The sequence below is a fragment of the Neophocaena asiaeorientalis genome, unplaced genomic scaffold, assembly GCF_003031525.2.
Source record: "Neophocaena asiaeorientalis asiaeorientalis breed wild unplaced genomic scaffold, Neophocaena_asiaeorientalis_V1.1 scaffold150, whole genome shotgun sequence".
In the NCBI taxonomy this organism is placed as follows: Eukaryota; Metazoa; Chordata; class Mammalia; order Artiodactyla; family Phocoenidae; genus Neophocaena; species Neophocaena asiaeorientalis.
In genome coordinates this window covers 2475449-2502652 of record NW_020176571.1, presented here as the reverse complement: position 1 = coordinate 2502652, position 27204 = coordinate 2475449, and the positions used below count along the sequence as shown (strand labels likewise).

The 27204-nt window shown below is 43.6% G+C and overlaps 1 protein-coding gene across 1 annotated transcript; it reads left to right on the top strand.

The window, feature by feature from the left end:
• Positions 1-1279: 1279 nt before the first annotated feature.
• CCDC77 (coiled-coil domain containing 77) lies at positions 1280-26977 on the top strand. Its single transcript, XM_024733424.1, has 12 exons — positions 1280-1356; positions 4343-4425; positions 6079-6322; positions 9331-9473; positions 16585-16681; positions 17588-17660; positions 19462-19553; positions 20482-20630; positions 23929-24145; positions 25381-25506; positions 25605-25757; positions 26634-26977. Exons 2-12 carry the CDS (start codon positions 4358-4360, stop codon positions 26778-26780), a joined length of 1509 nt encoding a protein of 502 aa, XP_024589192.1. The 5' UTR covers positions 1280-1356; positions 4343-4357; the 3' UTR covers positions 26781-26977.
• The last annotated feature ends 227 nt before the right edge of the window (positions 26978-27204 follow it).

The following is a 27204-nucleotide window of genomic DNA, read 5'->3' as shown; positions in this document are numbered from 1 at the left end:
TGGTAATGAGACACACAATGGAAATAAATAGTAAGATATAAATTTGAGAACTAGTAGGAAGGTAAGATCACCATGATTTGTTTTTTAAAAAAATGCAGGTGCCAAAAGAGAGACAAAAGTACTGAGCCAAGGTGTCTGGGAAAATCTTGATATAACTAACAGAAAATCACAAAAGGGGAAAAAAAGCAGATTTAGAAGATGGCAAGTTCCTTTTAGACTTCCTTAGGTCTCAGACCAGTGAAGAGTCCCAGCTTTTCCATACCAGTAGTGTTACCAACCAGGGTCCTTGGATTTTTCAATCAATAGAAATTGATAAGAGGCCAGACGAGGAATTCAGGCAAGGCTTTATTGGGACTCATTCTGCAGCAGGGAGGGAATGAAAACAAGTAACAGGTGTCCTTGCTTAACCCCGGGCCGGAAGGGTGGCTTAGGGGGTCTGCGCACCCCCCGGTAGTGCTGTGTGCAGGGATCGTGGCAGGTGGGTTTTGGCCTTGTTGTATCTTCCTGTTCCTGTTTTGCCCCAACTGTGCAGGCATGCAGTTATTTTTAGTCTCTCATAGTTTCTTTGTATTCTGTTGCTGGAGGAGACGTTTGTCCAGGTGCAAGCATTGCAGTAAAGGGTCCCACATCCCAGCTTGTCTCAGTAGCTGCAGCTCTGATATTAAAGTGCCTTTCCCCCTACACCCAACTCTTCTGCAAAGATGAGATCACAGTTAGCTTTTGAACTAACATATATGATTAAAGACAGTTTCTCACACCTCTCAGGAAAAGGAGGATGTGTCTGCTACCTGATAAAAACAACATTTATATACATACTCCTCTGACTGTAGAAACTGATCCACAGGTCCTGTCTTGGCTCTACACCATCAGGTCGTTGAAGAAGAGACTCTTCTTAAGACTCTTCACCTCCTGGAGATAAACTCGTGTATTCCAATTCATAATAATCCTGTGATTATGCACAGCATTTCTGCATCACCTTTCATGAAAACAAAGTAGTTGAGAAAGCCTAAACTGGGAGCCCTGAGGTGCGCCAGAACTAGGGCGTCGGACCCCAAACGTCAACACCACCAGTACCGGGAGGCGCTGGGCTGCTCGCGTGCCACCTCCTCCATCCAGAGAGCTGTGTGCAGAAGGAAAACTACATTTCCCGGCGACCTCTGCGGGGCAAGGCGCGCGAGGGAGGGCGGGAGTGGGGCGTGCCTCTGTGTGAACAGCTTTTCTATTGGTGCGCTATCCAGAGGGCCGTGTAAACCAGTGGGCGATTGGACGGGGTCTTGCACGTTCCGTGGCGCCGTGACGCCCGGTGGTTTGACTTGTTTTTCGGTTGGGCTCTCGGCGTCTGCGGCTCTGGGCGGCGTGAGTAGAGTTCCGGGTTCCGGAACGGGGGTCAGGGAAGGGGTCTGGGGAGGAAAAGGCGGGTTGCGGGGAAGTAACTGCGGGAGGAGTGCGAAGGGGAGGGGTGTGACTCTGAGAGGGCTCGTCGGGAGGCCGGAGGGAACCGTTAGCATCTGCCGGAGGGCTGGTGGGGCGGGGGAGGGGGCTGGAGGATGGGGGGCTGTGGTCACCGGGGGTCAAGACGGGGAGAAATGGAGAAAAGAGTACGGAATGTGGGCCCCTGGAATTCCCTCACCCCCCGCCAGTCTCAGCCTCACTTTCCTCACTTGTAAAGTTGAGGAGGTAATAAAAATACTAAACAGAGTTGTGGAGTAAAGAAAATAATAAATGTTCAAGTGCTAAGCAGATGTTAATTGTAAATAGATAAGCTATAAATATATATACCTAAACAGGGGTATCACAGGGATGGATAGAAGCTGGCTGAAACTCAGTAGTTTGTCTATAAACAAGGGTATCGTTCTTTCGGGAGATAGAACCATGTTCCCACCTACAGGGAACGTACACCATCGTGGGAGAAGTGGTAGCCACAAAGAGCTCTACTGTGTTCAGTTTTAGACAATTACAAATGGGATTCTTTTGCAGTTAGTTCATTTTTGGATGGAGAGACTCAGAGAAGAGATGGAGGAGGTAGTATTTGAGTTTTCGTGCGGAGATGGGATTTCATTAAGTGAAATTATGAGAGTGGAGGGAAGTATTGGCCAGCTGGAGGGAGGCTCATGAACAAAGGCACGGAGGCAAGGTTATCTGGAAACCAAGGGCACGTTAGGGGAGTGGAGGGAAGTAAGGTAGGAGAGGTAGGTTTGGTCCTTAAATTTAAAAAGGCATGACGTTTAGGCAGAGTTTGATTTAGTGCATTAGACTCTCAGGAGCCATGGATGAATGTTACGACTTATGGTCCAGGAGAGGGGCGGGGTGGTAAAACAGTTAAGCCATTGTAGTAGGGTGGGTAAGAAGATGTGCAGATCCTGAGTTAACATGGCCATTGTCCGAATATACAGGATTTTCATACGGTTGGATGAAAGGGTCAAGAGAAGGAGTATTGAAATGATGAATTTAAATTTTCAAGTCAAACATAGAGTATGGATACCAAGGGGGAAAGCAGGGGTGGGATGAATTGGGAGATTGGGATTGACATATATGCACTATTGATATTATGTAAAAAGATATCTAACGAGAACGTACTGTAGAGCACAGGGAACTCTACTCAGTGCTCTGTGGTGACCTAACTGGGAAGGAAATCCAAAAAAGGGGATATATGTATACGTAGAGCTGATTCACTTTGCTGTACAGTAGAAACTAACACAGTATTGTAAAGCAACTATAATAAAAATAAAATAAAAATTAAAAAAATAAAATTTCAAGTCCAGGTGGTTTGGAAGATGCTGAATTATTAACTATGAAAAAAGGAATATGTTTGGATGACAAAGATGCTGTATTTGGTTTGGGAAGTGTTAGCTTTGAGGTGCTAAAAAATATGTGACTTGAATGATTTTTTTTTTTTTAATATTAAGGAGTTTCATAGGTCAATTTTGACCAAATCTTTGGGTTCATGACCCAGGAGTGAGCTGCTTCAGTCTGGGATTTTTTTTTTTTTTTTAAGTTAAACATTTCAAGCTCCAGTGGGACATACAGGTGAAAATGTCTGTTACATAATTGGAAATTCAAGTCAGGAGATGGAAAGAGATGTCATTTATTCATTAAACAAGTACTTGTTAGTTACTCTTTGCCAGGTAGTGTTTTAGATGATAGAGGTAATCATAAAAGCAGTGGGAATAATGATGTTCTTGAAGAAATGGTTAGAGGAAGTAGTAAAGAAAGTTGAAGACAGAGCCTTTTTTTTTTTTTTTTTTTAATTTATTTGGCTCTGCCGGGTCTTAGTTGTGACATGCGGGATCTAGTTCCCTGACGAGAGATGGAACCAGGCCCCCTGCATTGGGAGCGTGGAGTCTTAACCACTGGACCACCAGGGAAGTCCCTGAAGACAGAACCTTTTGAACCAAGGGAGTAAAATTTTCAGTGAAAACAGCAGTCACCTGCATTTATTGAGTGCTTAAATGTGTTGGACACGTGCTCAGCCCTTTTGTTCATTTAATCCTTACACCAACCTATGACATAATGCTATTATTATCCCCATTTTCTAATAAGTAACTGAAGTTTAGAGAGGTTAAGTAAAAACTTGCCTGAGGTCACACAGCTAATAGGGGACAGAACCTTGACTCACATCCAAGTCTGTCTGATTTCAGAGCTCTCAACGACAAAGCAATATTTTAAAAGGGAGGTTAACACTGTCAGGCACACAAATGCAGGAGTGACTTGTTGAATGGAGGAGGATGGGAAACAATAGACACAGCCCACCAAATAAAGATAATACCTATGGCTTTGTATTTATCTTAAATTTAGCATGATGGGTCCTCTACCTTAATATCCACTTAATTTCTCTTGGTTATTAGAAACTTTTCTGCATCTCCCTCTCCTATAATTTCAGCAAAAGGATTGTAAATTTGTTTTGCATGTAAATTTGTTGCAGTAAGCCTTCATACCAAGGCTGTTCTTTTGTGTGCTTGTCCATCGAAATACTAAATGCCATTCTGATTTTATCTGAAAATAATAATAAGGAAGAATGCCTTCATAGAATTTCAGGATTTGGAACTACTTTCAAGAATACTACATTCTAAAACATCACATTCTGGGGTGTCCCCTGGTGGTCCAGTGGCTAAGACTCCACCTTCCAATGCAGGGGGCACGGGTTCGTTCCCTGGTCGGGGAACTAAGATCCCACATGCCCAGAAGTGTGGCAAAAAAAATAAATAAATAAACAAAAAATAAAACATCACATTCTGATGCTGTCAGAAGCACATCTGATGCTGGTGGGGAGGGACCTGTCTGTACGTCCTGTACTTTTTTTCTGTTCCTGACCCCTCATTTTGAGTTTTTGTGTATTTGACAGGTGGGAAAGGACAGCATGAACTTTACCCCGACGCAAAAGGACAGCATGAACTTTACCCCGACGCAATCTCCTGTCTGCAGAAAGTAAGACATTTGCTTATTTTTGAGCTGTTGAAATAAAGAATCCAGACTTCTGTCACCTTAGTACACATTGGCTTAGGAACTAGAAGAGTTTTGGATTTGGACTATGTTAGACCTCATTTCTCTAATTATGTGGAATTTAGATTAAAAACTAGGACATAGTAAATGTTAACACAAGAATGCAGGCATTTTATGTGGGCAGTAAATGTTAACACAAGAATACAGGCATTTTATGTGGGCCTCATACGGTGCCAGTGGACCCTTGGATTACAGGGGAAACAACCAATAGACAAACGCAGGGGACTTTGGACTCTGCCTCTGTGTCAACCTGCATGATGCCTCATCTCCATCCTCATTGCCGCACTCTCGTTTGCAGAATCTCAGAAATACCTCTTAGTTTATCTATTAACCTATATCCCAGAGTTATAAGGCAACACCTTTTCAAAACATGAAACTAAGTACAGTAATATTTCTGTTGTGAGCTTTTGATGATTGAGAAAATATTTGTTCTTCATGCTAGCTGAAAGTGGATCTTCATGTCTTTCCTGTGCGTGCTCACTTATTGAAAGCACTGCCCATAACCTTCACTAGCTACAACTCTGGCTTCTGGTGTAAACTTTCTCTACTCTGTGGTCTATTTTGTTGTTGTATAATAAATTGCAGGCAGTTAGCCAAAGTGGATTAATTCTCACGTGAGGATTTCTCCACTTATGTATCATTTGTTTTCTAACTTTCATTGTTTTCAGCTTACGTCTCTTGTTTGCTAAAAGCAAACAAACAAAAAATCCCTCTGGTCCAGCCTTTGATTAGCCTTTGATCTTGGCTGCTCTTGGTCCATGTAATTCAAGTCTTTGATGCTAGAGACTAGGGTCTGATTGGTCGTGTGGTTACTGACTAGCCTGTATTTTCTAATCCTGAATCTTTATCATGCCCTTCCTTAAAAGTTTTCCCACTTATATAACTACCCCTAAAAATAAACTGTTTCGTTATGCATGTTCTAATCGTAAATGGCAATATCGTCTGTATATGCATCTACATACATTTTTGCATTTAATGTTTGGATAATTCATTCATATTCATACGTGTATCTGTAATTCATAGTTTCTATAACTTTGAGAATACTCCACTGTATGAATATACCATAGTTTATCCACTATCCTATCAGACAGACATTGGGAGCTTTACTGTTTTTGTTGTCACGAATAATGTTATTATGAACATTTTTGTATGTGTTACCTCATATGTCTGTGCAGACAAAAGAAATTGCAATTTTACTAGATTGTGCCAATTTACTGTCTGTAGTTTCACCAAATTACACTCCATCAACAGCGCATAAGTTCCTATTGCTGTATGTCTTAGAGTATCAAATCTTTGACTGTCACTATCTGGTCTTACTTAGTTGATATTCCTTTTTTTTTTTTTTAATGATTTTTTTTTACTCTCTAACTTGTATTTTGAATCCAGCCTTAAACCTTTAATACCTGGAAAGCAGTTCATAAGATTATTCACAAACCTGTAGCATCAAACTTTCAAGGTTTGTGAGCACCTTAATTATAAGCACTTTAAGGACATAAACCTGATTTTTAATTTAAGAAATTGTAACATCTCATAAATGTCCAGACAGTTTATGAACGTGTCCTTCCTAATCTCACACAGGCTGACGGCTCTCCGCAAGCAGGAGGCTGCCGGTGGCTTCAGTGGCCCCACCAGTTGGAAGGGGGTGTCTTTCTCCGATTCTGTGCAGTCAACTCCCTTGCCTTCAGTGGAAGATCGTCTGGCCGTCCTCTGCCCTTCTCAGGAGCTTCTGGAATATTACCAGAAGATGATGTCTGAGTGTGAGGCAGAAAACGAGGGCCTGTTGAAGAAGCTGGAGCTGTACAGAGAGGCCTGCGAAGGGCAGGTGAGGAGGAGCCGGTGCACCCTCGTGCACTCTGCGTGAGCCTGTCCCTTGCTGAGAAGGCCTTCGAGTGCCAGCTGGTGTCACAGTACACGTGTCAGCATCCTCTTTTTTTTTTTTAATTAATTTATTTATTTTTGGTTGTGTTGGGTCTTCGTTGTAGTGCGTGGGCTTCTCATCGCGGTGGCTTCTCTTGTTGCGGAGCACAGGCTCTAGGCTCGCGGGCTTCAGTAGTTGTGGCGCGCGGGCTCAGTAGTTGTGGCTCGCGGGCTCTAGAGCGCAGACTTAGTAGTTGTGGCGCACAGGCTTAGTTGCTCCGCGGCATGTGGGATCTTCCCGGACCAGGGCTCAAACCCATGTCCCCTGCATTGGCAGGCGGATTCTTAACCACTGCGCCACCAGCAAAGTCCTTAACATCCTCTTTTGATCCCCTCCACCCCAGCTGAGCTGCCCACCGTCTGGGTGCCCCGTTGGATCACGATGCCCTAAAGTGCTCCATCTCTAAAGTCTTCACTCTTTGTCTCAGCCTCTTGTGCACCTCTGGTTCTCTCTCCCTCACACCTGACTTCGCTTCGGTGTCGCCTCCACAGCTCCTGGCTTCTCAGTGTGCTCAGGGCAGCAGGGCAGCTTCTGGCCACCGTGTCCCGCTTCTAACCCGAAGCCCATGGGCTTCTCTCCAGTAGTCTAGTCGCTGTGCTCCCTGCACACGGCCCTGCTCATCTGCGCCCCTTGCCCAGCAGAAGCCCTCCCTGTGGCTTAACCCCATCCTCGACCACCTGTGTCCTGGAGCAGGGCTTCTCAGCCTTGGCCTTACCGATGTGAGGGCTGATGATTCTTTGTTGTGAGGACCGTCCTGTGTATGCGGGACGTGTAGCAGCATCCCGGGCCTCTACTCGCTGGATACCGGTAGCCCACCCCACCCCCAAGTTGTGACAGTCCAACATGCCCCCAGATGTTGTCAGATTTCTCCTGGGGGCATAGGCAAAACCACCCCAGTTGAGAACCACTGTCCTAGGAAGGTCACAGGTCATTACAGGATAAATTCACGGTAAACAAATCATGTGTATCCTCAGTCACCACGCAGCAGTTTTCTTACCCATCAGTGGTCGGCGCCCCGTCCCTGCACGCCTGTGCCCTGCCTTCACTGCTCCGCTCCTGCCCGCAGGCTCCCTCTCTCCTCAGGCAGCCTTGCTTCCCAGTTCACAGAGGGAACACCAGCTTCCTGCCCATCCATACACGGTCACCTGCGTCCGTATCCATCTCCTCCTTCTTACTGATCCAGGGACCACAGTGAGCTGAACGATCCAGCACTTTCTCTACTCCCCACCCCCCTTTCCTTCCTGAGAAACCCTGCTTTGCTACCTCGCCTCTTTGTGTTCTGTTTGTTTTTTAATTTATTTTTTGGCCATGCTGCACAGCTTTCAGGATCTCAGTTTCCCGACCAGGGATTGAACCCGGGCTGTGGCAATGAAAGCCCCAAATCTTAACTATTAGGCCATCAGGGAACTCCCCTTTGTGTTCTGTTTTTAACCTCTTGCCTAACGTTGGCTTTTCCTCCTCAGTATATGGACAGATTCAAGTCTTTCCCAACAAAAGAGAAAGGCACCCCTCTAGCTGCACCCCCAGCTACTCAGCGGGGAGGCGCCTTCTTTCCCAGCGACTCTTCCGGAATAGTTTGACTTCCTCACCCACTCGGCGACTCCTTGACTGTGGTTGGGTCCTGTCCTCGCTGCTCCACCTGTGGACTCCAGGACCTGTTGCCAAAATTGCCTCATCTCTCTGTGCCCTTTGCAGTGTTTGTCACTGTCGACGTCTCCTTTCCCAAAACTGCTCCCGTCTTGATTCCGGTGTCACTTTTCTTTCCCAGTGTCTGTCCCCCTCTCTGACCGGTTCTCAGTGTCTGTTAACAGCTCTCCTTCCTTAGTCTTCCCAAGTTCTTCCCGCTTCCACCGTAAATGGTCTCGTTTTATCCATGCATTGCAGTGCTGCCTATGGGGCTGTGACATCCAGGTAACTAGTGCTGACTCGTTCTCCTCCTGAGCTCCAGGGTGGTGTGTCTGTATCTGAACGAACCTCCTTTTCCTCTCCCCGCCCATGCATGCGCATAGACCACTGCCATTTCCCTCCATTCACCCCTGTCTCTTAACTTTTCTTTATTCTGTGGCTTCGTGACTGGCGTCATTGCCTGCAGTTCTGCCCAGCCCTCCATTCAGTCATTCGCTAAGACCCATTGATTCTGCGTCCTGAATGTCGCTCAGTCCCTTCCAGCCACGTCATCACTACTGCTGCCGCACTATTCAAACTCCAGTTTCATCTCACCTGAGCATCTTCCACGGTCCCAGCCTCCAGCGCCACACCGCCCCGGCCGCCTCTCACTTTCCACTCCAGTGATGCTGAGGTCCTCGTGGTCGGCCAAGCATTTCCGGCTCTTTGCTGGTTCGTGCTGGTTTACCACGCTCTTTCCCGAGAGCACTGCCCTCTGCTTGTCTCTAACGGCCTTCCTTTCAGGCTTCAGCTTTCTGGTGGTGGACTCTGACTTCCCCAACAGGCTCCAGAGATTCTTCTCCTGCCGTACCTTCCCCCTCTACCATTTTACCGTGCGTGCTTCTCCATTAAATAATTCTTGCATTTTAATTGTTGGCATGTCTGTCCCCCCACACAATTCCTCAGCTCTGTAGGCAAGAATCATACCTATTCATCTTTGTTTTCCAGAATTTCATAACAATGCTTCTTACATAGAAAGCATTAAAAGTGTGACTAGAACAGGTGGATCATGTGGCGTCCTGGGTTCTCTTGTCTGTAAAAGGAACCGTGAGAGCTCTGACGTTGAATGCAAACGTCGTGCTCACTTTGTAGTTTTAAACTTGTCTGTACACAGCCTGTTGTTGTCATTTGGATCCTGTATTGTTGAAACCATCCACTTTGTGATATTTCTACATGAACTGACTGCTGCATCCAACGAGAGATACTCCTATGAAGCCCAGTGTGTTTTCAACTAACTTTCTCCCCAGCATAAACTTGAATGGGATTTGCAGCAGAGGGAGGAAGAGATTGCTGAGCTGCGGAAAGCTCTAAGCGACGTGCAGGTCTGCCTCTTCCAGGAGCGGGAGCATGTCTTACGCCTCTACTCAGAAAATGACCGACTGCGAATCAGGTACCAAGTGAGAGAAGGGAAATGTCGGGGGTATATTTCTAAATCAAGCTCAACAAGACACATTTCTCTGTGGTCCTTCTCTTAGGTTGCATTCCCAGGGGACAGGCTCTGAGATGGAGATTTGCCTGCACGATGGTTAGCAGGGAGGCTCTTAGGAAGAACAGCTATGAGCGGATTGGGGTTGAGGGAGAATCTGAACTGTGATAGAGTCCACCGAGGTAACAGAGGCCTTAGCCAACCCCACAGGGGGTGGTCAGTCATTGCATGCAGGCTGCCACCAGGGAGATAAGCTCGGGAGAGGCAGCCCCCTTCAGTCAAGGGCAGCTCCCGGGTTATGGGCATCTTGGTCCTGAGGGCGGCATCTGAGCAGTGTCCCATGGCATCCACTACAGTACACTTTTTTTTTATTGTGGTAAAATATACTTAACCTAAGATGTACCATTTTAATCATTTTTAAGTGTAGAGTTCAATATCAGTAAGTACATTCACGTCATCATGCAGCCATACCACCATCCACCTCCAGAACCTTTTCATCATCCCAAACACTAAACCCTAACTCCCCATTTTCCCTTCCCCAGCTGCTAGGAACCACTCTTCTATTTTCTGTCTCTATGTATTTGACTATTCTAGGCCTCATATAAGTGGAATCATATGGTATTTGTCCTTTTGTGTCTGACTTATTTCACTTAGCATAATCTTTTCAAGGTTCATCCACATTGTACAACATATGTGTCAGAATTTCATTCCTTTTTAAGGCCAAATGATATTCCATTGTATGTATACACCACATTTTGTTTATCCATTCACGTGTTGATGGACATTTGAGTTGTTTGAACCTTCTAGCTGCTGTGAATAACACTGCTCTGGAGATGGGTGTACAAATACCCGTTCAAGTTCCTGCTTTCAGTTCTTTTGTGTATCTATCCAGAAGTGGAATTGTTGGATCAAATGCTAATTCTGTGTTTAATTATTTGTTTTGAAGAACCAGCATACTGTTTTCCACAGTGGCTGAACCATTTTACATTCCCACCAGCAGTGCACAAGGGTTCCAATTTCTTCTAAAGCACGCCAGCACTTGTTTTCCATTTTTTTAAAAAATTAATTAATTTATTTATTTTTGGCTGTGTTGGGTCTTCGTTGCTGCGCGCGGGCTTTCTCTAGTTGTGGTGAGCGGGGGCTACTCTTTGCTGCGGTGCGCGGTCTTCTCATTGCGGTGGCTTCTCTTGTTGCGGAGCACGGGCTCTAGGCGCGTGAACTTCAGTAGCTGTGGCTTGCAGGCTCTAGAGCACAGGCTCAATAGTTGTGGTGCACAGACTTAGTTGCTCTGTGGCATGTGGGATCTTCCCGGACCAGGGCTTGAACCCGTGTCCCCTGCATCGGCAGGCAGATTCTTAACCACTGCGCCACTAGGGAAGTCCCTGTTTTCCATTTTTTAATAATAAGCCATCCTTATGGATGTCAAGTAGTATCTCATTGTTATTTTGATTTGCATTGCCCTAATGATTACTGATGATGAGCATTTTTTCCATTGCTTATTGGTCATTTGTATATTTTCTTTAGAGAAATGTCTATTTCAGTCCTTTGCCCATTTTTGAATCGAGTTGCTTTTTGCTGTTGTTTAGTCTTAGGAGTTCTCTATATATTCTGGATATTAATCCCTCATCAGATAAGTGATTTGCAAGTGTTCTCTCCCATTCTGAGAGTTGCCATTTTACGCTTTTGATAGTGTTCTTTGATGCACTAAAGTTTTTAATTTTCATAAGGTCCAATTTGTATATTTTTCCTTTTATTGCTTCTGCTTTTGGTGTCAAATCCAAGAAATCATTGCCAAATCCAATATCACTATGTTTTTTTCTAAGAGTTTTATAGTTTTCTTTTTTTTAATTAATTAATTAATTTATTTTTGGCTGTGTTGGGTCTTCATTGCTGCACGCGGGCTTTCTCAAGTTGAGGCAAGCGGGGGCTGCTCTTCATTGTGGCACACGGGCTTCTCACTGTGGTGGCTTCTCTTGTTGCAGAGCACTGGCTCCAGGCGCGTGGGCTTCAGTAGTTGTGGCACATGGGCTCAGTAGTTGTGTCTCACTGGCTCTAGAGCACAGGCTCAGTAGTTGTGGCACACGGGCTTAGGTGCTCTGTGGTGTGTGGGATCTTCCCGGACCAGGACTCAAACCCATGTCCCCTGCAATGGCAGGTGGATTCTTAACCACTGCGCCACCAGGGAAGCCCAGAGTTTTATAGTTTTCGATCTTACATTTAGATATTGATCGATTTTGAGTTAATTTTTGTATATGTATTAGGTAAGGGTCCAACTTCATTCTTTTGCACGTGGATACCTAGTTTTCCCAGGACCGTTTGTTGAAAAGACTTTTTCCCCATTGAAAGTTGAAAATCATTTGACCATCTAGGCAGGACTTATTTATGGTCTCTCTATTGTATTTTGTTGGTCTATTTGTCCGTCATTATGCCAGTACTGCACTGTTTTGTGTGTGTATATGTGTGTGTGTTGTTTTATTTTGGCCGCATTGCATGGCATGCACGATCTTAGTTCCCTGACCAGGGATCGAACCCGTGCCCCCTGCAGTGGAAGTGCAGAGTAGTAACTGCTGGATTGCCAGGGAATTCCCTTTGTTGTTGTTTGGAGTACCACACTGTTTTGATTACTGTAGTTTTGTACTAAAGTTTTGAAATCAAGCAGTGTGAGCCCTCCAACTTTGTTCTTTTTCAAGATTATTTTGACTATTTGGAGTCCCCTGAGGTTCCATATGAATTTTAGGGTAGATTTTTCTATTTCTGTAAAAAATGTTGGGATTTTTATAGGAATTACACTGAATTTATAGATTGCTCTGAGTAATATTGACATCTTAATGTTGCATCTTCCAGACCATGGACACAGAATGTCTTCCCACTTGTTTATTCTTTCATTTCTTTCAGCAGTATTTTCAGTGTGTAAGTCTTTCCCTTCCTTGGTTAATTCCTACATGTTTTATTCTTTTTGATGCTATTGTATATCAAATTCTTTTCTTACTTTCCTTTTCGGATTGTTGACAGTGTATAGAAATGCATGTTGAATTTGTGTTATGCTCCTTTGCTGAATTCACTTACTAGTTCCAAGAGTTTTTTGCGGAACCCTTAGGGTTTTCTATGTATAAAATCGTGTCATCTGTGAACAAAGGTAATTTTATTTCTTGCTCTCCAACTTGGGTGTCTTTTCTTTTTCTTCTCTACTTGCCCTGGCTAGGACTTCCAATACTTTGTTAAATAGAAGTTGTAAAATGGGTATCCTTGTCTTGTTCTTGGTCTTAGAAGAGAATTTTCAGTCTTTCACCATTGAGTATGATAGTAGCTGTGGGTTTTTCATATGTGGCTTTTATTGTGCAGAGGTTGTTTCCTTCCATCCCTAATTTGTTGAATTTTTTGTCACAAAAGGGTGTTGAATGTTGTCAGATGCGTTTTCTGTATCAGGTGATGATCGTATGTTTTCTTCCTTCATTCTGTTAATGTGCTGTATTACTTTGATGGATTTTCATATGTTGAACCATGCTTGCTTGCATTCATTCCAGGAATGAATTCCACTTACTCATGATGTATAATCCTTTTAATATGCTGCTGAATACCAGTTTGCTAATATTTTGTTGAGGATTTTTATATCAATGTTCATAAGGGATATTGGTCTGTAGTAGTTCTGTAATGTTTGTCTGGCTCTGGCATCAGGGCACTGCTGGCTTCATAGGAAGTGTCGCCTTTTCTTCAGTTTTTGGAAAAGTTTGAGAATGATTGGTGTTAGTCCTTCTTTAAATGTTTAGTTGAATTCACCACTGAAGCCGTCGGGTCGAGGGTTTTTCTTTGTTGCGAGGTTTTTGATTTACTGATTTAATCTCCTTAATAGTTTCAGCCTTGACCTCATGCAGAGCTTCCCTGGGCCATACTGAAAGCTCACCTTCCACGTCACCTGATTTATGGGTCAGAGTAATGTTCCAAAGTATGGAAAAGTTGTCTCCAGAAGCTGAGGAGCTCTTCCTGCATTATGCTTCCTTCTTGGTGGTGGTTGGTGTGAGGTGCAGGGATTTGTCCCTGCCAGTATCCTGGCAAGCCTAGATCACACTCCTAGAACTTCACTGGTGTGCTTCGTAGGGTTTACCTCTGACCCTTTAGAGCCCATGTAAGGTTCTAACACACTCGCCACTTCTTGTCTATCCAGTCTGATTTAATAGGATATCTCAGTAGCGAACTGATATGATGCGTGGAATGGCCAGATCCAGGTCCTTTTGGACAAATTTGATAGAGAGCAGAAGAGTTAACGAGGTCCTAGGGAAGCCTGTAAAAGTATACTGTTGTTCCCCTCACATGAATGAGAACTGCTCTGGTCCTGTTACGAGTGGGAAGGAATACATTTGCTTAATCAGTAGCCACACGCTGTGTACCTAAAACCAAGTTAATTTGCTCTAGCAAAACTACTGCTACATCTGGCACAGTCACCGGAATTGGACCTACTTGGTAGTAGCCCACTGTTACTGTGTGGTCTTGCATGAGTCATACTTGTGAATTGATGGGGATTTGATGGGGACCTCCACCCCTGCATCCTTTAGGTCTTTATTTGCCATCGTGGCTGGGGTGGGGTGGGGCAGTTTCAGAGGTTGCCACTTGCTTTAGCACAGAAACCAAGAAAGCAATTTGGAGGCTTTGCCAGCTACCAGTTATGTCTGTTCCAATTATACATTTGGAGATGGGGGAAATGACCACTGACTGGGTCTGGATCCAGTGGACCCACTTTGAGCTTGAGCTGGACCTGGACCAAAATTCCATTTATTGCATGGTTCCCAAATGCCCTAGATAATGCTCACGTCACCAGGTGTCAGCTGAGACTCTGTATCCAGCAATCCTTGAAATGTCTGGGTATTTCCTTTCCCACAGTGTACAATTACTTGAATAAATGGCTTAAGCCCTTGGAGGTAATGAGGGAATCATTACAATGTACACTTGCTGTGGTATCACCAGGTCTTACTTCCTGGGAGATACAGCTTCTCCTTTAGGTAACAGTCTCTGGGTCTTAAAACTAGCAGAGGTATGGAAAATGGGTCAGAGATTGTGAGTTTGTATAGCATATACAGCCCCCAGCTCTGCCCCATTTTTTTTTCTCTCTCTTGGCTGTGCCGCGCAGCATGTGGGATCTTAGGTCCCCAACCAGGGATGGAACCCATGCCCCCTGCAGTGGAAGTGCGGTGTCCTGACCACTGGACGGCCAGGGAAGTCCCCCCCGCCATCTTAATTTTATTTAATTGCTTAAGCTATACCCTGTTGATCACTCATCCGTCTTGCTCCTAAGAACACTGTGTTCTGTAACACATCGTATCACAGGCTCTGAAATACCATTTTAAAATTTGCTTCCTTGGTCCATTTCTGGTATCAACTGTCTTTGGTTGGGTTCCCTGGAAAACAAACTCTGCAGTGGAGATTTGCTTGCAGGAGGTGTGTTGGCGAGCGCTCTCAGGAATAAACCACCTGTGAGGGAGTAAGGGAAGTCTGAGTGGGCAGAAGTTGAACTGCGATTCAGTTACAGCAGGCCTCAGTCACTGCCATGGGATTGACATATATACACTAATAGGTATAAAATAGATAACTAATAAGAACCTGCTGTATAAAAAATAAAATAAGATTCAAAAAAAGTTAGAGGTCAGGTCTAGATAAATCCTATTTAATTTAATTTAGTTAATTAACCTTTTGGAGCCTGTTGCAGATGCTGACTCCTCTCTGTTGACCTTTCCTTTTTTTAATTTATTTTTGGCTGCATTGGGCCTTCGTTGCTGCGTGTGGGCTTTTCTCTAGTTGCGGCGAGTGGGGACTACTCTTCGTTGCGGTGCGCGGGCTTCTCATTGCGGTGGCTTCTCTTGTTGCGGAGAACGGGCTCTAGGCTCGCGAGCTCAGTAGTTTTGACTTGCAAGCTCTAGAGCGCAGGCTCAGTAGTTGTGGCGCATGGGCTTAGTTGCTCTGCGGCATGTGGGATCTTCCCAGACCAGGGCTTGAACCCGTATCCCCTGCATTGGCAGGCAGATTCTTAATCACTGCGCCACCAGGGAAGCCCTGACTTTTTTTTAATTGATGTATAGTTCATTGACAATGTTTCAGGTGTACAGAAAAGTGGTTCAGTTATACATATGTATGTCTATATGTATGTATGTATACATATACATCTATTTTTCAGATTCTTATAAAGTTATTAAAGAATACTGAGTAGAGTTCCCTGTGCTATACGGTAGGTCCTTGTTGGATATCTATTTTATATATAGTGGTGTGTATCTGTTAATCCCAAACTCCTAATTTATCCCTCCACTGCTTCCCCTTTGGTAACTGTAAGTCTGTTTTCTATGTCTATGAGTCTATTTCTGTTTTGTAAATAAGTTCATTTGTATAATTTTTTTAGATTCCACATATAAGTGATATCATATGATATTTGTCTTTCTCTGTCTGACTCACTTCACTTAGTATGATAATCTCTAGGTCCATCCATGTTGCTGCAAATGGCATTATTTCATTATTTTTATGGCTGAGTAATATTCCTTGTGTGTGTGTGTGTGTGTGTGTGTGTGTACCACATCTTTATCCATTCCTCTGTTGATGGACACTTAGGTTGCTTCCACATCTTGGCTATTATATTCAATAAATAGTGCTGCTGTGAACACTGGGGTGCATGTATCTTTTCAAATTAGATAGTTTTCATCTTTTCCAGATATATGCCCAGGAGTGGGATTGCTGGATCATATGGTAACTCTATTTTTAGTTTTTTAAGGAACCTCCATACTGATCTCCATAGTGGCTGCACCAATTTACATTCCCACCAACAGTGTAGGAGGGTTAATCCTATTTAATTTTAACTTGAGGTTATCATTGCTTTAAAAATAAATGAGGGACTTCCCTGGCAGTCCAGTGGTTAAGACTCCGCGCTTCCATTGCAGAGAGCATGGGTTTGATCTCTGGTCAGAGGACTAAAGATCCTGCATGCCAAGTGGCATCACCAAAAAAAAAAAAAAAAAGAAAAAAAGTCAGAAGGGAGAGCCTTTAAACAAAAATTTACTTACTCTGGACACTGTTTGCTTATTCTCTATGAGAATTGCAGGGAGCTAGAAGACAAGAAAAAGATTCAGAATCTCTTGGCTCTTGTGGGAACAGACACTGGAGAAGTGACCTATTTTTATAAGGAGCCTCCCAACAAGGTAAGTAATCCTTTGTATAGCAGGGTGGGCATGGCTTTTACAAAATACAAGCTGGGGTCCATAATCAGAATAATTTTGGTACTTGTTAAAGAAGCTAGAAGGAGAATTAGCTATGGTAGTCTCACATTTACCTAAGTTTTCAAAGCATTTTCTCTAATTACAAAGAGCTTTGTGAGTTTTTTTTCTTTTTTTTCAAAAACCTTGGAAGTAACATTGTTTACCCCGTTTCACCATTTGGAAACCTAAAGCTCAGAGGAGATGTTTTGGATGAGATTAGAGAGAACAGCAGGAGCAGACTTAGTGTGGGAACAAGTTTCAGTACTAGTTTCTTTTTAAATCTTTGTTTATACTGATGACAAAATTCATGCATGGTCTTTGTTAAAATAACACACATATTTCAGGAATCTAATATAAAAGTGGCAGTCTCCCATAATTCTGTACCCCAGAGATAAAGCTCTTTTTCCATTCATATAGAAATATTTGTGTATTTGAGATTTCCATTTTTTCACTTCTGTAAGCAGTTCTTCAATGAGCAGTTTTTATACATATCTATATATTCATACTTCTGTGTTTCTGTTACTTTCCTAAAGGACCTTGTCAAAGGCTGCTTTTTTTTTTTTTGGCCAGTATTACCAAATAACCCTGAAGTTTTATTTTTTCATTTATAGCACCAACACTGGTTTTATCCAATTTATATTCAAAACACTGGGTTTTATCCAATTTGTTACTTTGTCCACTTTGGTCTCTCATATGCATGACATCCTCATATGATTGTATCAATTTTGACCAATTTAATTTGCGAATAATGTTTAATCTGCAGAACTAAAGCTAAAAAGTGAAACATTGCATTTATAAGAAGGCTATTTCTGTACCTTTTTTTTTTCTCTTTTTTTTTTGATTCTTCAGGTCAGCATTTTCCAAAAGACTATCCAAGCTGTAGAAGTAAGTGAACAGAATGAATCTTCAGCTTTCAGAGCAGGTACCAACCACATTATTAGAAATTCTTATTGATGCAGAATTAAAAAGCACAGCACAAATAATTAGAAACCTTTTCATACCGTACAGTGATAATGAATGTTTGTAATGATGCCTCTGGAGTCTAAGGTCTTATTGAGCTGCCTTTTTTTTTAAACCTTTCCGTGACGTTTTAATGAAGTAGAATAAAAAATATATAATTAACATGCTTATGGTGGTAAGTCATAAAACAGATTTGGACAACTTCTGGAATCACAGACTATTAATTAGCCTCTCTAAGCCTCAGTCTCCTTATCCTTCTCTCTCTTTTTTTAATGGAAATCCCAATTTTATTTCTTCTTTTTTTTTAGTTGAGATATAATTGACATATAACATTAGTTTCTAGTGTACAACATAGTAATTTGATATTTGTATATATTACAAAATGTTCACCACAGCAAGTCTAGCTAACATGCATCACTACGCATGTGGTTACAAGTTGTTTTTTTGTGTGTGATGGGAGGTTTTAAGATCTACTCTCTTACAAAGAAAATGAAAGCTTTAATTTGAAAATATATGTGCATCCCAGTGTTCACAGCAGTATTATTTATAATGGCCAAGATATGGAAGAAACCCAAGTGTTCATCAATAGATGAATGGATAAAGAAGATGTGGTGTGTATATATATACACAATGGAATACTACTCAGCCATAAAAAGGAATGAAGTGTTGGCCATTTTCAGCAACATGGATGGATTTAGAGGGCATTATGCTAAGTGAAATAAGTCAGACAGAGAAAAACAAATATCATATGTTATTACTTACATGTGGAAGCTAAAAAATAAAGCAAACTAGTGAGAATAACAAAACAGAAACTGACTCACAGATACAGAGAACAAACTAGTGGTTACCAGTCGGGAGAGGGAAGGGAGGAGAGGTGAAATAGGGGTAGGGGATTAACAGGTACCAACCACTATGTATAAAATAAATAAGCTACAAGGCTATATTGTACAGCACAGGGAATATAGCCAATACTTCATAATAACTATAAATGGAGTATGATCTGTAAAAAATTTGAATCATTGTGTTGTACACCTGAAACTAATGTTGTAAATTAACTATACCTCAATTTAAAAAAAGAAAAAAATAAATAAGCTTCTTTTTTTTAAACTGTTTATTTATTTATTTTGGCTGTGCCGGATCTTAGTTGCAGCACGCAGGATCTTCGCTGTGGCATGTTTAGTTGCGGTATGCAGGATCTTTAGTTGTGGCATGCAGGCTTCTTAGTTGTGGCATGCACTTGTGATCTAGTTCCCTGACCAGGGATTGAACCCGGTCCCCCTGCATTGGGAGCGCGGAGTCTTACCCACTGGACTACCAGGGAAGTCCCTAAATAAGCTTCTTGAATTATCTAAAGAATTAAATTATGTTTAGTGCAATTTTAGTGTTGCTTATTTTTAAAATCATCTTGTCCATTGAAAATTGGGTTACACATTATAACTAAAATGTTTGGACTTAGTATTTTTATTCATTACCCTTTCTAATTAAGATTTTACAAAGAAAATAGACAACTCCAAAGAAAATTGAGTAGTGTATTCTTCAGAAAGATGAATATCACTATCCAGATGATATCCTAGCAGAGTTCCCTTAAGAGATTCCTCTTTGAACAGTTTAGCACTATAGTTATTGTACATTGTCTTTTTTCTTCCTTTCCTTCCCTTACAGATAAAGGAAACCAAACTCCTCTGCAAAGGTAATGCTGATGCTTGAATAGCAGAAAGAAAAGCTAAGTAAAGGTCTCCCCTCACTTTTATGTTCTATTTTAGATTCTAAAGGCAGCAGGAGAAAACCAGCAGTGAGATGGAAGGAGGAGAGTGCCCAGCTGCACCAGAGGGACGTGGAGACCCTCATCCTGCAGGTACAGACCACAACCGTTTCTGTCCACCAGCCTGGCTCGGGCGCCACATATGCCGAGTGCCTCCTTGCCCACATGGTCCATCCAGACGCCATGTGATTGGAAGGCTGAGGTTCCTAATTTCCCAGGGTTCTGTGTTACAACCGTTACCCTGTATTCCACCATTCTAGCAGTGCTTTTCTGAACCTGCAGTTCGTTCAGCTCGTAGGCCGAGCCCTCCCACAAAGCCATCACAGTCAGAACTCCCTCTGGAGCTGGCCCCGAGACACACAGAGCTGCAGTTGTCTGTCCCGATACACTGACCTTCGGGGATGAGTCCATTTGTCTGGTGCGTGTGTTCTAAAGTCTAGGAAAGTAGCAAGTCATCCTCTAACCACCTGGTCTCTCTGTGTCACTTGCAACCATGATTTTTCATTTAGTTGCACTCAAGTTCCTGTCCTTATCAGGGGGCGTATTAATTTAAGTGACTGTTTCTACCTTTGGCCAGTAGCTCCATTTGGGGTTGTGACGGCCAGCCTCAGAGAAGGAAATTACATTATACACATTCTGCTCTACTTTTTAAATTTAACAATGAAGAAATGAGTCATTCTCTCTCTGTGCAACTAGGAAGTCTTAAAAGGGAGACGGTCCTAAAAGTCCAGAAAGGGAGATGGTGAGAAGATGAGAGTCCCAGGTAGGGGAGACTGGCTTTTCCAGCTTTCCTGGTGTGATTTTTGCTCGGTGTGGACGGAGTCTGTTCTTGTGTCGTCTAAGCCCACTTGTAAGACAGTGAAGAGGAGTCCAGCTGAGATTTTTCTCCTGTTTGTTGTGCTGCTGTGCTTTTGTTCGTGGGGTTTTTGTTTTTAAATTTTTCTGGAGAAAGGCTCACTTAGAGGTGAGAAGTGAGTGGGGGAGGGCGGGAGTGGACACCTCGCCCCTTTGGCCCGTCCAGGTGGAAGCGCTGCAGGCCCAGCTGGAGGAGCGGAGCAGGCTCTCACAGGAGCAGGTGGCGGGGCTCGTGGAGGAGAGGCGGATCCGCATGGAGGAAGCACAGGCTCATCAGCGGAGGGATCGGGAGAGAGTCGCAGAGCTCACCAGAAGGTGAGTGTTCAGGAGGGCGCGCCAGTGGGCTTAAGGTGTTTGCCGCTGGGTTAGAAGGTGGCAGTCCTGTCCATTCGCAGCACAGGGTCCCGGCGCTGAGGACGTGTCTTGTCAAACGCCCGCCTCTCTCCAGGCTCCTGGGTGCGCTGATGCTTCTCCTGAAGGGCTGGGGGGATTCCACACACTCCCTTCAACCCATTTGCGGGTTTTAGCTTGATCTTATTGTCAAGAAATGTCCTTTTCTCCACTGATGTGTTACCTGACTCAGTATAACATACCTGCACAAGAAAATGGAAACCATCTGAACCCACTGTTCTGCCCCAGACCTGCCTGCCTGTCCCCCCGCTTTCTGCAGTCTGCTTTCGTTCCCCCATTTTACTAAGTGTGCCCTCTCTGACATCATCACTGATTTCTTAATTTCTGTGACCAGTTACCTCTGCACAGTCCCAGCTGTAATGAGTGTCTTTCTATGTGTCTGGCCCCTCTGATCACCCCCTCTTTGAAATTAGTCTCCCTTGGTTCCTGCAGCACCTGTCTTTCCCTCCTGTCTAACCCTCCTCAGCCTCCTGTCCCTTCCAGTGGCCAGAGCTGGGCCATAAAGGCATCTTCAGGCGAATACGTTTGAACACCTCAAATTTATTGTGATCGAAACTCAACTTTCTCTTTCCCAACGAGCACCCCTCCCCCACCTCAAACCTGCTACTTCATTCTTTTCCCATTTCTTTTTTTTGTGTGTAATTCATTTTATTTTATTTATTTTATTTTTGGCTGCATTGGATCTTCATTGCTGCACACGGGCTTTCTCTAGTTGTGGCGAGCGGGGGCTACTCTTCGTTGCAGTGTGCGGGCTTCTCATTGCAGTGGCTTCTCTCGTTGCGGAGCACGGGCTTCAGTAGTTGTGGCACATGGGCTCAGTAGTTGTGGCTCACGGGCTTAGTTGCTCCGCGGCATGTGGGATCTTCCCGGGCCAGGGGTGGAACCCATGTCCCTTGCATTGGCAGGTGGATTCTTAACCACTGCACCAGCAGGGAAGCCCCCCGTTTAGTTTAATGCTGTCACATCCACCTAGTTTACCAAGCTTGGAGCCTCAGGACGATCTCGACTCCTGGCTCTCCTGTTCCCTAATTCCAGACCCTGTCAGGTGTGAGCCTGAGAAATCTGTCCAGTCCATTCTCTGCCCTGTTTGTCTTACCACCTTGGCCCAGGCTGTGTTCTTGTTTAAATTGTTGCAGTAACTAACTGTGCTTCCTGGCACTGGTCCCCTTGTGCTCTGCAGGCTTCCTCACTGCGTGTATCTTCTGATGGAGTCCTGTTGCCTCAGCCCTTAGGAGCCTCATCCCTCAGTCTCTGCTCCTCTGTGGCTGTAGTTCACCTCATTCTTCAGTCAGACTAGTAACACCGTTGTTCACAGAGCACTTGCGGTGTAGCAGGCCCCTCACTATGCAGTGGCACCCCTTCTCTGACACCTTTCCCGAGCAGAGGTACACGTCTCCGCCCCCATTTCCCGTGATGACCAGCATGACTGCGCGGTAGGCCTTTTCACCTTCTGTTGTAGCTGTGTCTTTGTTCCCAGGGTCTGACTGTAGCCTCTGCCCTGCCCCGTGTGTACAACAAGTAATCCTTGAAGAGCTGATTTAGCTCACCTTCTCTTTTCTGCATTAAACGTCCTACATTTGAAAATAGTTTTTCACGTTGCATTCTTCGTCCTGTTGTGTTTTTTATTTGTCTTCTCAGACTTTTTTTGGTGTCTCTTCCTCCATTTTAAAGTGTGGTCACTAGAATTGGAGGTGATACTCAAGTTGAGCTGTCGGATCAGTGCAGGTAGAAGATGCCTCCCAGCCCTCGGCAGGCTCTGCTTCTTTTAACACAGTGTCATGTTTGCATCTGGCTGGTACTTCTCCGTTTTTATTGTTGGTATTTTGTGCTTAAGCATAGCAGCGCCACTCTTTGTTGGGTTTTAATTGTTTTTAAGGGAACAATATTTTTAAATTGTCACGGTAAATTGTAATTTTGTATCTGTCTTCCAGATTATTAATAACCATCCTAGTTTAGCGCCATCTGCGTATCTGAGCACACAATCAGCTCCTTCCATTAGCTCATCATCCTGAGAGTATTGAATGGCATGAAATCCAAGGCTATTAATGGCTGCCCTTTAGGTGTCACTTTCAAACCATTTGTACGCTAACAAGATCATGCTTTCCCAGTTTGTAACTGAGACCATAACATAAGATAGAATAAAATAACTTGTTGAAAGCAAGAGCAGTCCTTGTGATGACTGACTCAATTTCTCCCTCTTTCTACACGCGTGGACGCCCCTAAATAAGGATATGTGTGTATTTTCTGTACATAATATATACATTCCTCTGGCGACAGTTACCTTTCTGGCATTATGTTATCATTTTCCCCTTATCTCTGTACCGTGTTACTCATGAAAAGAACTACGTGGATCTGACATTCGTTCAGTGGAAAACTGCAGTGGTTGCCTCACGGGATTTAATACCTTTTGCAAGCAGTTTGATCATTTGATACAGTATTTTTCTAGCTGTTGATGTTAAACTAATGAGTTCTAACTCTTAGGGATATTCTTTTTTGAAGGTGGAAACATCATTTGCCTTTTCCTAAATCTCAGTCAGCAGGAATCTGTATTTAGTACCTGTGTGTATCCCGTAGTTGGTACTGTTCTAGTGGTATGGGGGCAAAAATAAATGATGAATAAGGTTAAGCGAGTGTCAAATTACAGCGCGGGGACGTAGATTTAAAGCGATGGGGAATTTCAGAGAATGAAGAGACTGCGTGGGCTGAAGTTGTTGAGGCGCCGCCACGGAGAAAGTTGATTTCGAAAAGAGGCCAGGATTTGTTGCTGGGCAGCTTGCACGTGGAGCACAGCACAGAAAAAAGCAAAGCTGTTTTGACATTTTAGAACTCGTGTTAGCCTTCATTCAGAACACCATGGTTTAGTTCTTTATTGTAAAGTCTGATGCCTGGGAAAAGTCCATACTTAGGCTGTGTGTAAATATTTCTATAGTCCTTCCAATCATATAACCTGAAATCAGCCCTCGGGAGAATATCTGTAATGACCAGTGTGTGAACCAGTGTCGATGCTTATACTTTGTCCGATAACATATATAAGATTGCCAGTGAACAGATGAAGCGTGTTTTTAAAACTGCTAATAATATTTTACAGAATTTACATATTGTACCATCTTTAAAGGACCCGTGTCTTTGCTTTGTTTGGAATAACTGTGTCACATGTGCTATGGAAGCATCTTCATGTCCACATTTGTACATTCTTTCCTAGTCTCCATCACACCAAGGAACTGCTCTATGAGAGCACCAAAGACTTTTTGCAACTCAAATTTGAAAACCAAAATAAGGAGAAGTCCTGGATGCTTGAAAAGGATCATTTGATGTCAAAGATTAAGCAGTACAGGGTGCAGCGTAAGAAGGAAGAAGATAAAATTGGAAAAGTTTGGCCGGTTCACGAGAGTCATTACAGCCAAAATGGATACATTAAGGTAGTTTCCTCTATCTTTTACAGAATTTTCTTTTTCTGGAATTCTTAAAAGAACTCAGAGAATTTCAAAGAACCTAGTAATTGTCAAATAAGATCCATTTAGTCCGGGAAGCTGTTGTAGCAGCAACCTCGAGAAGTAGCTTTCAAAGAGTAGCTCATCATTACAGTGTTTGCAGATCCAGAAAATTAAAGTATGGCTTGGTCGATAAATTCATTCAACAATTACCTGTCGCAGTCCTACGCTGAGCTAGGCTCTGGGGCAGTAAAGAAGCTGTTACATTCTCATGGGTGAGAAACAACAGCAACCTTAACAAATAACCAAGAAAACGATGGGTTATAAAAAAGTGGCTGGGAGTTCCCTGGTGGCCAGTGGTTAGGATTCTGGGCTCTCACTGCCATGGGCCCGGTTCAGTCCCTGCTTGGGGAACTGAGATCACACAAGCCACGTAGCGCGGCCAAAAAAACCCCCAAAAAATTTAAATTAAAAAAAAAATTAAGAAGTGGTACTAAGGAATAAAAGGGTTGTATGAAGATTATATATTGTCGTTGGAGGTGTACTTTCGTAGAGAAGCACGGGGACACCGTCTTAAGTCTGGTGTTTTTGCTGAGATCTGAAAAACGGGACTGAGCTTGCCAAACAGACCTCGGGGAAGAGCATGAGGCAGAGGGGAGAGCCGGTGTGAGGGAGGAGGTCATCGTGGGCCTGGAGGAATGAGCTCGGAGGTTGGGGGGGCAGCCCTCACGTGGGGCCTTCCTGGTCCTGCTGAGAAGACGCAGCGCTCAGCTTTTCTATGTCTTTGAAGGATTGTGTGTAAGGAAGTGACTTCTGATTTGGGTTTTTTCAAGATCATTCTGGCTGCTCAATGGAACATGTGTATTTTAAGTGTTGTTGATGTTTCTTCCTTTTTAAAGAAGAACTTCAGAAACATGTCCCAAGACGTATGTTGTAATGTCCTACTTGGTACAGTTCTGAACTCCATTATCTGACTCTTCCCAGAACCAAAAATATTTTTTTTATTTTAAAGAATTTCTACTGTGTACACTTTAGGAAAAAAGCTAAGAGATTCCTCTAGAAATAGGTTTTCAAACATTCTCCAGAGTTCCTTGCTGGAGTCTTGTTGCTTAACTCATTTTGTACTTCTAGAAATCCTTTCTCTCCTTTCTTTACCTAAGTGCTATATGAGTAGTCTGAATTCCAGAACAGAGTATTAATTTCTTTTTCCTTTTGACCTACAGTCCCTGAAGGAAAAGATAGTACAAGAGAAAAAGCTGTCCAGCATGTACCAAGAGCAGTGCATTTCCCTAGAAGAAGAACTTGCCCAAATTCGTGAGGAGGAGGGAGTGAGGAGAGAGATCTTTAAGGTGTGAAGTTCTCTGCACTCGCGACGGGGTGGGCAGTGCAGCTGGCGCGGGGATGCTCCCTCAGCTCCACAAATGCCCTCCTGTGTCCCTGTGTTTAGGATCGCACCAACAAGATCGGGAGGCGTCTACAGGTCATGACGAAACGCTACGAGGCCTTGGAGAAACGACGTGTCTTGGAAGTAGAAGGCTTTAAGACAGATATTAAGGCTCTCAAGCAAAAACTGAAAGACTTGGAGCAGATGCTCTATAAGGTAATTGATCCTGAATTACCAAGAGGGAGAAAAGAGGTGCAGGTGAGCCGACGGGCACGAGGGCCCCTCAGAGGAAAGCTGGGCCGCATCCCCACCCTTTCACTCTCACAAAAATCAGTTTAAGCAGTGCATGCCGGAGGGAGGACAGAATAGACTGAAGTAATTGAATGACGGCGTCATCATACTCCCACCTAAGCTAGACTCAGCAGAAATGCTCATCCCGCCCAATTCAGGAAGTAGATTAAAAGAACCGTGTCTCCGGGGAATTCCCTGGCGGTCCAGTGATTTGTACTCGGCGCTTTCACTGCCAGGGCCGGGGTTCAGTACCTGGTCGGGGAACTAAGATCCACAAGCTGCACGGCGTGGCCGAAAGGAAACAAAGAACTGTCTTTTACAAATGGGGAAAGTGAGTAGCTGAGTTAAAAAGCAATTTTTCCTGTCAGACCTGGCTTTGTGTAGAATCCGAGTTGCCCTCAGTGCCTCCTTAGAGAGGTTTAACCGGTCACCCACACACCCTGAACGATCACTGTGTGACAAGCAGGTTAATGACAGAAAAGAAGAGATGCTTGCTTTCATTGTTTGGCAAATTTACTAACAATGTTTATATCGGTCTCTTCTTTTTACTCATTGTTAATTGCTGATTGACCTCTATCTCAAGGCTCCTTTACTATTGTGTGGGAAAGCAAAGCGTCTCATGCCTTTTGTGCCTTAATTCTACTCCATATTTTCCTTCTTTTAGCTAGTCACTAAACTAAGGATCGAAGCTATCCTATGTACTAAAAGACTCATAAAAAGGAGCCAACAGAGCCTGGTCTTTATGACTGGTTTCTCTCTGGCATCTGCCGTAATCATTTCTTCTTCTTTTCAAATCTCTAGGCAACACTTAACACCCGGGCAACCCAGGATCTTGCCATCCTGTGTGAGGTTCGTGACAGCAACAGACGGGCACATAAAATACAAGGAGAACTGAAGAACCTCAAGTCCAAAGTATTCAGCCTGGAGAACGAACTTAGACTCTGTTGATGTTTACTTTTTAGTACTGGCACACGTCTGGAGTAGGTCTGCTTCCTGAAATGCGAGGACAAGGTCACCTCCCAGAAACCGTAGGTACAGAGTTGTCTAGAGTAGTGGTATCCATTATTATGAAGGCAAGGTAAAGATCAGCTTCTTTTGCATCCTAAGCTTTATGATTTTTGCTGTCCTGTTAACCTTTTCTGTGTTTTTTTGGGGGGGGGCTGGGGCTGGGGGTGTGATTTGCTCTGGATTATAATCTGAATTATTTACAGACTTTCCCACATTATTTCTCCCATTTATAATGACAGGGTTTTTTTTGTTTTTGTTTTTTTTAAGAAGACAATGACAAAAAGGAAAGCATTTTTGCTGTGAGCTTGGCTGAGTGTTAGTGGGAGGAACGCCTACCCCAGGAGACAAAGACTCTGGTCTCAGT